The sequence below is a fragment of the Xyrauchen texanus genome, chromosome 2 (assembly GCF_025860055.1).
Source record: "Xyrauchen texanus isolate HMW12.3.18 chromosome 2, RBS_HiC_50CHRs, whole genome shotgun sequence".
NCBI classification, from domain to species: domain Eukaryota; kingdom Metazoa; phylum Chordata; class Actinopteri; order Cypriniformes; family Catostomidae; genus Xyrauchen; species Xyrauchen texanus.
This window is the reverse complement of record NC_068277.1, coordinates 62,415,856-62,428,441: the sequence shown is the minus strand read 5'-3', so window position 1 is coordinate 62,428,441 and position 12,586 is coordinate 62,415,856. Positions and strand designations below refer to the sequence as shown.

Sequence of the window (12,586 nt, the reverse complement as noted above, 5' to 3'; positions counted from 1 at the left end):
GTTCTATATTATAACAATTGAAAGACTGTTTATGATTGTACTTTAAGGGAAAAATGCTCCTATTAAGAGATTATTTTTCACTTTTCCATGTCTTATTTGATGGATATTTAAAGCAGAAAAATGTGCTTTAGTGCAAACCTTTTGCAATATTGTAATGATTTTGAAAACAGTATTAGGCAAGATAAGATTGTATTTCCGAGTAATGCTTACCTATGTCTGTACTGCAGCTTCTTTCAGAAGTGGTTCACTTGCTAAAGGCAAATAAGTTATACTTAAAGCCCTTTTTTATTTTATTTTTATGGCAAATTTTTACTTTTGAAAATATCTGGAGCTTTGTTTACCAATGTCATTGCAGTTAATATTCAAAACAACACCTGAGGACTTGTATTATTTAAAAATGTCTTTACAATATTTTATTGTATATGACATTGATGGCATAATGTCGCAGACCATTGCACATTTATTCGAATACATTTGTTGTATACCCTATGCATACAGTATGTTGTCATTAAATTAATTGCTGTTAAATACAAAATTGATGTATACATGAGAGAGGAACCTGAGATACCATGTTGTCTTGTTGTAATTGTTACATTTTAATACATATTTGAAAGATGCATTGTGTGGTAATTATGAATGAAATAAATTAAAGTAACATTCATTTATAATAAACTAATTGTAACAAAGTAAAGAAAAACAAGTCAAACTGAATTCTTTAAGTTGTTCCAGTTATAATTATATTGTTTAAAACCAGTAAAAAATATACATTGTTTCAGTCCAATGTTTACAAGTGGTTCCAATATAAGAATTCCAGGTTCTTTGGGAATATAATGTTTATTGTTGTTCAATGTAAAACAAAATCATTATCTCAAACAGTATTTCTTGCTTTAGTTAAGCTTTATAATTATTTGTGTAAATTATTGCTCTATAATATTTACGTTGAACCAATGATATAATTTTTTCATTGTAGCTTGCTGTGAGCATGTAAATATTTTGCGTCCATCCTTAGTATCTATTCTCAATTTAGCCAGGAACATCATTGCAAAAGCGATCTTCTATTGATACGAGTTTCTCACACTACATGAATCGATCAAGTGTCTATCTTGTCGAATTCGAAAGTCTGGGAACAAGAAAATGTTGTGGTTCTTCCAAGAAAGCATTCCTTTACTCCTCGCCCTGTGTAACAAGATCTTTTTTTCCCTCAGCGGATCTCTGAGCCGGAACTCTGTGAGCTCACTCAACTTCCAGATTATGGCCGATTATGTCGAGCAGACTCAAAAAGAGCTCGGCTCTGTCAGGGGTATCCGCTTGAGCACTTAAGTGTTATTAAATGTCTCCAGATTTTGCATTCTTTGACATATTGTCTTCATAGAACGGTTATGGAACAGGGTGTACAGAATCTCTTTAATGTTCATTTTCTAAATCAGAAACAGAGATAAAGTTATTTGGAGGCCAAACACTTTTTAAAAACAGTTCATTTCAACTACTCAATCTAGAAATAATAAAAGCTACATAATGTAGAAGGGTTGGCACTCCTCAGAACAAGTTTATTTTTAGTCATTTTCACATTTATAAGGTTGCTGAAGTGACAGTTGTAAAAGTAGCCCTTACACATGATGAAAAATCCTCAAAAACCCTCCAAACCTGTTTACTTTGAGCTCTGAGACATCTATATGGTATCCATTGAGGCTGCAAGATTGATTGAATGAATGAAACAGAGATGTGGCCATGCAGGATTACTACTCATTCAGTGCTTCAATGCGTGATAGCAGGGCGCCCTCTAGCGGTTAGCTCTAGCAGCACATGTTGAGCAGTGCAGATTATGTTTTCATATTAATATATAAATCATCTTGCCAGCAAGAGACATTTGATGGGTCCTGGTTACCTTCTCTACCCCTCTGTGCAAAACAGCTGAATGCCAAACCATACTTTCCTCATGGCGCTACGGGTGATTAACAGTTAATACAGGGCTGATCGATAAACACTATGGTCGTTTCCGTGTTTCCTGAAGCACTTCACAGTTGAAGTTAAGACTGCACGACTTGATGTTTTGTAATGCGATGGTTAATCCCAGCTCTGAGACTATATTAGCATCCGGATGTGGTTTGAACCAAGGCATAAAACTCTCGCAATATCTCATTATGAAGGACCGCATAGTAGACACATTAATATAGAACAGTGATGATAACTGACTGGAATACCTGTGCATTAAACGGTTTGAAACGCATGCAAAACAGCCAATCAGATTTGAGTATTCGAACAGACCATGGTATAAATAAATATATATATACACACAACTGTAGGAAAAAGAATAGACAAGCACAGAAGTGAAACCTGAGGCTGTCCTGAAATATAACACACGACAAATAACTTTTAGTCCCAATGTTGGAGATGGTCTGAAATCAAATACACTTCACTATTTTTTCAAACTGTTCCAAGATGATTGACAGATAAGAAATAGTGAGAACTTGTCATATGCAGCACCAATGACTCTCTGAATACAGTGAATTAGACACGCGTCTTGACAGCTTTTCTTATGTCTGTTCTTCACAATATTAGTTTGTTTCTTCAAGTGTGCCTCTTTGTGTCTAAGGCCATTTCTTGTTGTATGCCACTCCGAGACGTCTTTTAGGTCGCCCGCCGCAGTACTGACTGCATACACAAGACAGAAACTATTCATATTGTACATTAGGGTTGTCAACAGGACAATTACAATTTTTATCTTCAATATTACCAAAATTCGGAATTCATATTTTAGTCACTCAAAAGTGGGTTCCATTTTGAAATAAAATTAATAATAATTAAAAAAAAGATTTACATTTACAAGTTTATATTCTCAAATATTAAGTTAAAAGTTAGAAGAAAATCACAAAAAATGAATATGGTCCAAATTTTTTATTGACAGGATTTTTGTTACTTGTCAATTAAGGAAAATAATTAATAGTCATATCAAGAGCACTTACAAATTATTTAGATGAGACACTTTATAATTGCATGTTCATACTAAAAAGAGCCAAACAAACAAATATGCTACAGTAACACAAACTCAAATGCACAATAATAGAAAACATAAGATATGCCCTCACAGCTTTTTTGTACGGTAACAAATTAGTTCCCTTGATTTTTTAGTGAGATGTCATGATCAAAGTAAGCCAGGTGACAATCGAGGCTTCTCAGTGTCTTGCAATGTTTCCCACAACGGGAACACACAAACGGACTCTCTCCATCATGGAAGTGCCAGTGATTGCGAAGTTTTTTCCAGTGTTTGAATCGCTTGTCACATTGAGTGCAGTTGTACGGTCTGCTGAAGTGTGCTTTCTCGTGTCTGCGGAGGGTTTCATGCAGGATAAAGGCCTTGGGGCAGAGCGAGCAGCAGTGCGGTCTCTCGCCGGTGTGAAGGCGTTTATGCCTCCTTAGAGTTTTCTTGAACCTGAAGATTTTGGTGCAATAGCTGCAAACGTGGAACCGTCTCGAGACGCTGACGGGTCTCTGAAGTATCTGGACCCTTTGGAGTTTTACCGAGCAACTCCCATGGGTAGACCCCTGACTTTTCTGTTGGAATCCAAGAGACCTGACCAGGGTTGACTCTTCTGGTTCAGAGAGCTCATTCTCTCCAGTCGTCAGCTGAGCTTCACTTTCCACCGGATTCTCAGCTTCTGGATTTTGTACTGGGTTTTTGCAAGATTGAACCTCCACTAAAGGTCTAATTTCCTGTTCTTCATTATTGTCCTTCAGCATCGGCAGTGTGACATCTTCATTTGCAGTTACAGGCCTGTCAGTATTTTCTATTTTAATGTCTTCTGTGGGCATTATCCAGTCTGGAGTGTCGAACGCAACGGAAGCAGTCACGGGTCTTGTGAGAATGTGGGTTTCTGCTTCCTCTGGCTGTTTTACGAGCACGGTCAAAATCTCTGGAGAGGTCTGTCTTTCAGCATCATCCAATGCTACTGTAGTGTACAGTGCCTTCTCGTCTTCGGTGGATAACTGCATTTCTTTCTGTTCTGACAGTGCAGTTAATACAGGAAGTGGACTGAGATTGTTTGGGGTGGTACACTGGTTCGGGACACCTTCCAGCTCTTTAGATTCACTGGGTGTCATCTGCAGAAGAATTACTGCGTTACTGCATTGCAAGCCCATTAATTTCAGTGACTCATCCGCTAAATCTTCCCTGTCCAGGTTCCCCTTAGACAAAGATAATATGAGTTTGAAATAACAGGCAATCAAACACATGAGTGGTGTAATTATTGTGCAAGTAAAATGAACAATAGAGAACAGGCACATATTATTGCGGGTTTGGTAATTCCCTGGATGTTTTCACGCAACACTTTTATTAAAGCACTTCTGACTGAAATGATGGGAGCGCATCACAGTTGTAGATATGCAGCTAATGGTAAAATGGTGTATGCATTTGGAACAGAAGATGCATTCATAGTAGGATTATTGCATATCGAATCAAACCAACTACTCATCAACTACTTATCGCACATCACATTTATCCTCCATATCGTTTATTTAAATTTACAATTAATAATATTCCGGAACTGTATCTAAAATTAATGAGGGTCAACAAATAAATACTAGAGCTGTCAGATGATTAATCACAGAAATGTAACTAATTACGATTAATCGCAGATTATAAAAGTGCTGTAATTTTACTCTAAACATACTTTTTCTTTTGTCAAAATGCATTTATTTCCATTTTAGGAAAGAAAACATAACAATCAGTAACAATAATGTAAATAAGTGTTAATTATCAACATAATTTATTGAGACATGTTTGGAGGCTTTCGTAAATATTTAGTTTATATGTAGGATTGTCTCACTAAGTTTAATGGAGCAACACACCACTATTTAGTGATGACTGAGTAAGTACGATACAGATTTTTTTCTATTATTGACCACATATACAAACAAAGTCTACCTTTCTTCAATGCAACATTTTATTTTCATAATAAAATAAATTATTAAACATTACAATTTCCCCCAAACTGCACTAAGTTACAGGATCTTCTCTCACTTAAACAACTCTCAAAAGAAAGTGCTCTGTGACTGGAAAGAGGTAGAAATAACAATTAACTGCAAATAAGTTGCTTTATATAACAGATGTTTACATTTACATTTTATGCATTTGGCAGACGCTTTTATCCAAAGCGACTTACAGAGCCCTTATTACAGGGACAATCCCCCCGGAGCAACCTGGATTTAAGTGCCTTGCTCAAGGACACAATGGTGGTGGTTGTGGGGATCGAACCAGCGTCCTTCTGATTACCAGTTTACCAGTTATGTGCTTAGACCACTACACCACCACCACTCCACATGTCATTTTCTACTATTTTTATAAATGGACCTTTTTCTCTTTATTACTCGTCTAACAAAACAATTATTTAGGTTTATGACCTCAACCTGGCAACCTACAACCCATTTGCGCTGTTGATATCTGCGCAGGCAGTAGACGTGGGATGTTAAATCAAGCATCACTGGTAGATGGGAGGAGAAGAATCAGCTGGTGCTCCGGTGAAAAAAAATAAGAATATACATGTACATTTAACACAGCTGGATGGAAGAATTGAATTTCATATCCCAAAGCCATATCGACAATGCCCACGCCTTTTGAAATGTGTGTCGCACTGATTTTAATATCGGACACAGTGGAAAAATTACGTTACTCAGCACTTTAAATCACAACAGCACAATTTGTATGTATTTAGCCTGCCTCTGCCATCCAGCACCCCACTTCCCCTCTCCCGGATTTGTGTACCCAAATGTTGACAGATAACGAGATTAACCAACTCGGGCAACTCGGAAAGTACCTCCCCTACTCTGTATCGAGGAAATTTATCAGATTTCCTATCCCTCTGTCCTCAACTATGGAGAACAGCTGGTCATCCAGGGCCATGAATTCCATCATTTTCCTCATAATTGCTTTGGTATTTTCGCTGCTCATTACAAGGAATGATAGGAGAGGCTGCTGACTTGTGACTGGCTCTGAGCTCGGGCTAGCTTTAGCCGCTTTCACTTTTTAGCTTCTTTTTTAAAATGGGCATTTTCAGCTGGGTGATGGTGTTATAAATGTCTAATTAAGTTTGTTGATCCGAAAGTTATTGTGGTGGTTCCCTCACGGTTTACTTTGGCCCTACAATTATTACACATTTCGAACTTTATGTATTCTTCACTCACACAGTGAAGATCTCCCACGCCAATGACATGTTTACGTGCGGCTGTGACGTTACTGCCTGCGGCGCTGGCAAAAAAACGGACCGCGTGGAATCGGAAAGACGTGAGGCTGACCGGCCGGTCACCGATCCGGCCGAGCATGTGGAAAATCGGCTAATTCCGGTCCCTGGCCGGTGGATCGGTGCATCTCTACTTTTAAACACTTATTTATTTGCTCATTTTGCTCAACTCCTACCAAATAAACATCTTTTGGAATGCAACTCTGGGGTGATTCTCCTTGTGACCACTCTGTTCCCTATATCAACATAGTCATATTTAATCAAGGATTGTTTGCTTTCGGCCCATTTTAGCTAAAGTACAATAATACTGTATATCACAGAAATGTTTACTTGACTTGAATGGAATAAAACCGTATACAGAAGCTGGTAGTATGTATTGCCATGCTAAGCCACATAGGCACTAAGTTTTTCACTGACATGTTGTAATTGTAATGCCAATTTGCTCACATAACTTAGGACGTGTAATTTATTGTATTTTTTAACCAACATAATCTTGAGCAAATAATAAATTAGGTATATTTGATATATGAGCCTAGAGTCAATAGTTGTTTAAACTATACATTTAATACATTAATAAACAGTCTAGTTTTAGACTCGGACTGGACATGGATGAGCTGGTCTCGACAACATCACAGCTAGTAACTCTGTCAATAGCGTGGCACAGTGTCATGTGTTGTTAACATGGCAGCGACTATGAGGGGGTGACCCACAACATGTCAAATTAAACAGCTTTTATAGAGCTACTGACATGACTCGAATAGTGTATCCCATTAATTACCTACACAGTTTCATAATGAACCGAAAATATTTTTTACACTTCTCATAATAACAAAGATCTCTAACGTTGTGTTTTGCGCCATTGCTTTGGCAAAGCACCCCTCACTCCCAGTTCAGTAATATATATATCTTAATATTAAAGAAACGATGAGAGTGATTAAATCATAACACAAGATACGTTCACCTTGAGTATTATTTTCTTTTCTTTAGACAGCAAACACAATAAAAACACAAATTTGATAAGAACACACATTTGGTAGCATTATTTTGGGAACACAATGGAATTTATTAGGCTTTATTATTAAGATTATTATCGTAACATTTATAATTGTCTTTAGTTCTTAAACTTTAGGCTATTAGTCATTTTCCACCTGTTGTTGTTGATGGATGCTTTTGTTAATGTGTTTCAGGTTTTAATGGATGAATTACATTTTGAAAGCAAAAATCAATAAAGCAAAAACATTCACTGACCCTGGCAGGACGGTTGACGATGTAATCAGATATTGCCATGTTTTTAAGGGGATTATCGATAAAATTATTTTCACATATTGCCCAGAAGGTCATATGAAAACCAGTTCAACATGGATAACCACGTTTGCATCATTTCATTGATTGCTCAAATGTCCATTTTGTGTTTTGACCATATTGTGAACTGCGTTAAAATCCGTCAGGTTTCTGCTTTGTGGGTGTGAATGTTTTGCCGTGACATCATCATTCATATCTGTTATGATTCAATTACTACTACAGCACAAAACGGTTTACATACTTCATTATCTAGTTTCTTCATTGTGTTCTCAAAGTGCACCAGATTGATGCATTTAACTTTAAAATGTGCTAAATTATTTTCCGGGAGACATGTACCTCCCCCACAATACAATATATATTTTGATAAGCATTTTGCCAAAAAAGATTTTCAGAAAATGTTCTGTAATACAAGTGTTATTATATCGAAACGAGATTACATAACCTCATATTGTATAGAATCGTGAACCTCATATCGTCCCATCCCCATTTTCAACATATTTCAAAAAAGTGCTTTTTAATATCTTTGTGTATTAAACTTGTTTAATTAGCTATAACTTACTGAGTGCACTTTAAGAACAGAAAGCTTTGGCTTTAGCGAGATAATATCATAATCATCTGTCACATTGATGATAAACAATATTTGTAGTGGATCCTCGTTTCAGCAGCAAAAAAGTAATAAAAAAAAAACAGATCAGGCTGTGCGAGTCTCATTTTACAAACTATCTATAGTAAAAATAACGATTTCTTTTATTAAAATGTAAAAAAAAGAATTATACATATTTTAGGTGTAATCTGTAACAATTTTCTTTAACGCACATCTTTACCTCGTTGCGATTAATCCCAGGTGAATTTCTACGGGTGCACTCCTCACCTGGAAAAAAACAAGATGATGTGAATGGTTAATTTAATGCGGATGCTTATTTCATTCACACACACACACACACACACACACACACACACACACACACACACACACACACACACACACACACACACACACACACACACACTTATATAAACCCTTATAATATATTATCTAGAAAAGGAAATTCTGCTCATTTTAAATTGCAATGAAGTGAATGTACCTGAAAGTCATTTGGGTTTGAACAACGTGAGGGTGTGTAAATAATGACATAATTATTAATTATGGATGTTTTATTTTTTATTCTTTTATTTCGTTCAGCTTTCTGTTATGATCTGTAAACACATTATTTTGATCATTGTTGCATTTGAATCTCATACACAGTCAACATCGTTAGGCGATGTTTTTATGTGTCAAATACTTACAGTGTTTCATGCACATGTTGTGTGTTAAACTCTCTCTGAACGCCTCTGTGATTTCAACCAACAAAACCTCCAGCAGCGACCCGAGCAAAGACTTCACCCGCTCCTGGAAACCGCCCAGCGCTCCCACATCCTCCATCTCCACCGGCAGACCAAAACCGATCAAACAGGGCAGATGAAAAATCCTCTCCACACGCGTGCACAAAGCGTCCGTTACAAGTGCGTGCTACGTCATGACGTAATCAGACAGAAACGCATTTCTGCTCCACCCATTGGCGCTCTGTGTCACGTGCTACGGAACGGCTTCGTCTTTGCGGAAGATAGGGGTAAAGTCTGCGGCTGCCACCTAAACGCCTCCTTCTCGATCCGCCACATGCACTTGTTTCCATACACTAGGATATTTAAAACATTTATTTGCCTTTTCGGTTGTCTCTACAATCCTGTCTGTATCTTTTTAGCACAAGAAAACTTGATCCAACCTCACAATATACAGGCTACATCGCTTCAATATATGCAAATGTGCAACTTACACAAGAGTAAAAAGAGATGGCGGGAGAGCGGGACACAAACTAACACTTTTTGGTTTTCAAAATAAGTAAATGTGCTTGGGGTTCAATGTATTTGTATTTTTTCACATTAATTTCACATGTGTCTATTACACGTGGTCTTGCTTCATGAATACAGTGGCGCGTACATTGTAACAAGACCATAAAACAGCTTAAAATCCCCCTTTAACAATTGTATCTGATGTAATTAAAAAGCCTAGAAGATTAAATAAATGTTCATATAATATAGCAATAATTTTTAATTATTGTCAAAACAGAGATGAAAATGTATTTTCAATTTTAATTTTGCTACTTTCAAATGAACTTTGGCTATATTTTCCAAAGTTTCTTGTTTCAGATAAGCCGAGTTCTTGATGGCAAAAGACCATTACAGACACAAACTGTACTGTTCTCAGGGCCATAGCTAGGGGCCCAAAGGTCTAGCAATGGCCCTGGTTCTTATTATAAAAGGCAATTAGGATAGTAAGACGCAATCAAACATGGTGAAATGTGAATTTGTACACTCTCTCTCGCGCTCTCTCTCTTTGGGGTGTTGTGCTTTCTGGCCACTATCCCCCTTCCCCACTGGCCTCACCTGCTGTTCCTCTCAATCGGACATGCAGTGTCAACCAATGAACCAAAAATGCGTGAGGGATTGTATTTGTTTTTAATTGTTACATTTATTTGCACTTTGTTCATATACATTAAAAAGTTATACTTTAAATGCACTTGTGAAATAGCATCCTTCTTTTTTACATTTATTTCCATTTGTGGGATGCTGCAGTTTTGCAAATTTGTATAGATTTTTCTTTGATATGGTGCAATATTCTATTATGCTGTTCAGATTGTATTCGTTTTGAATAGTTAGATTTATATGCACTTTGTTTTTATACAGTAAAAAGTTATACTTTAAATGCAAATGTTTAATAGCATACTTTTTCATAAAAAAGCAATGATTTTTGAATACATTGTGCTTAATATAGAATATGATTTCATTTAATCATTTAATTGGTATTGTTTTAATACCAATTATAGTCAAAATATCAGAAACTTTTAACTTGAAAAAATACAAAACATGTATTTTTTTAAAGAGCCGTTTGGGAGCCAAAAGAGTCGGCTCACTGAAAGAGCCAGAATGTACATCACTGGCAGCTCTCAGACACGATCCGTTAACGTCACAGGCAGCTCTTACATGCGATCAGTAAAGGTCACAGGCAGCTCTCACATGCGATCAGTAAACGTCACAGGCAGCTCTCACATGCGATCAGTAAACGTCACAGGCAGCTCTCACATGCGATCAGTAAAGGTCACAGGCAGCTCTCACATGCGATCAGTAAACGTCACAGGCAGCTCTCACATGCGATCAGTAAATGTCACAGGCAGCTCTCACATGCGATCAGTAAATGTCACAGGCAGCTCTCACATGCGATCAGTAAATGTCACAGGCAGCTCTCACATGCGATCAGTAAACATCACAGGCAGCTCTCACATGCGATCAGTAAATGTCACAGGCAGCTCTCACATGCGATCAGTAAATGTCACAGGCAGCTCTCACATGCGATCAGTAAATGTCACAGGCAGCTCTCACATGCGATCAGTAAATGCCACAGACAGCTCTCACATGCGATCAGTAAACATCACAGGCAGCTCTCACATGCGATCAGTAAATGTCACAGACAGCTCTCAGACACGATCAGTAAATGTCACAGGCAGCTCTCACATGCGATCAGTAAACATCACAGGCAGCTCTCACATGCGATCAGTAAATGTCACAGGCAGCTCTCACATGCGATCAGTAAATGTCACAGGCAGCTCTCACATGCGATCAGTAAACATCACAGGCAGCTCTCACATGCGATCAGTAAACGTCACAGGCAGCTCTCACATGCGATCAGTAAACGTCTCAGGCAGCTCTCACATGCGATCAGTAAACGTCTCTGGCAGCTCTCACATGCGATCAGTAAACGTTCCGTAAACGTCATTGGCAGCTCTTACATGCGATCAGTAAACGTCTCTGGCAGCTCTCACATGCGATCAGTAAACGTCTCTGGCAGCTCTCACATGCGATCAGTAAACGTTCCGTAAACGTCATTGGCAGCTCTTACATGCGATCAGTAAACGTCTCTGGCAGCTCTCACATGCGATCAGTAAACGTCTCTGGCAGCTCTCACATGCGATCAGTAAACGTCTCTGGCAGCTCTCACATGCGATCAGTAAACGTCACAGGCAGCTCTTACATGCAATCAGTAAACGTCACAGGCAGCTCTCAGGTGCGATCAGTAAATGTCACAGGCAGCTCTCACATGCGATCAGTAAACGTCACAGGCAGCTCTTACATGCGATCAGTAAACGTCTCTTGCAGCTCTCACATGCGATCAGTAAACGTTCCGTAAATGTCATTGGCAGCTCTCACATGAGATCAGCAAACGTCACAGGCAGCTCTTACATGCAATCAGTAAACGTCACAGGCAGCTCTCAGGTGCGATCAGTAAATGTCACAGGCAGCTCTCACATGCGATCAGTAAACGTCACAGGCAGCTCTTACATGCGATCAGTAAACGTCTCTTGCAGCTCTCACATGCGATCAGTAAACGTTCCGTAAATGTCATTGGCAGCTCTCACATGAGATCAGCAAACGTCACAGGCAGCTCTTACATGCGATCAGTAAACGTCTCTGGCAGCTCTCACATGCGATCAGTAAACGTCATTGGCAGCTCTTACATGCGATCAGTAAAGGTCACAGGCAGCTCTCACATGCGATCAGTAAACGTCACAGGCAGCTCTCACATGCGATCAGTAAACGTCTCTGGCAGCTCTCACATGCGATCAGAAAATGTCACAGGCAGCTCTCACATGCAATCAATAAACTTCACAGGCAGCTCTCACATTCGATCAGTAAACATCACAGGCAGCTCTCACATGCAATCAATAAACTTCACAGGCAGCTCTCACATTCGATCAGTAAACATCACAGGCAGCTCTCACATGCGATCAGTAAACGTCACAGGCAGCTCTCAGACGCGATCAATATTTCTTCAAGGGCAGCTCTCAGAAGCGATCAGTAAATCACACAGACAGCTCTCAGACGCGATCAATAAACTTCAAGGGCAGCTCTCAGAGACGATCAGTAAATGCCACAGACAGCTCTCAGACACGATCAGTAAATGTCACAGGCAGCTCTCAGATGCGATGAATAAACATCACAGGCAGCTCTCAGACGTG

General features: G+C 38.6%; 1 protein-coding gene across 2 annotated transcripts; it reads right to left on the bottom strand.

The window, feature by feature from the left end:
* Positions 1-2,896: 2,896 nt before the first annotated feature.
* LOC127619705 (zinc finger protein 354C-like) lies at positions 2,897-8,999 on the bottom strand. 2 transcript variants are annotated; one of them, XM_052092664.1, is made up of 3 exons: positions 8,823-8,999; positions 8,360-8,406; positions 2,897-4,182 (listed from the first exon to the last, which is right to left on the bottom strand). In XM_052092664.1, exons 1-3 carry the CDS (start codon positions 8,956-8,958, stop codon positions 3,109-3,111), a joined length of 1,257 nt encoding a protein of 418 aa, XP_051948624.1. In that variant the 5' UTR covers positions 8,959-8,999; the 3' UTR covers positions 2,897-3,108. The 2 variants fall into 2 exon arrangements, with proteins under 2 accessions (XP_051948624.1, XP_051948632.1); XM_052092672.1 differs by having other exon boundaries at positions 2,897-4,098.
* Positions 9,000-12,586: the final 3,587 nt, after the last annotated feature.

What these genes read in the sequence shown, in the direction of transcription:
- LOC127619705 (XM_052092664.1), bottom strand. Translation starts at nt 8,958, where the DNA reads ATGGAGGATGTGGGAGCGCTGGGCGGTTTCCAGGAGCGGGTGAAGTCT. An exon ending in CAACATGTGCATGAAACACT is followed by an intron (nt 8,407 to 8,822) that starts GTAAGTATTTGA and finishes GTTTTTTTCCAG; the next exon opens with GTGAGGAGTGCACCCGTAGA. An exon ending in CTGGGATTAATCGCAACGAG is followed by an intron (nt 4,183 to 8,359) that starts GTAAAGATGTGC and finishes TCTTTGTCTAAG; the next exon opens with GGGAACCTGGACAGGGAAGA.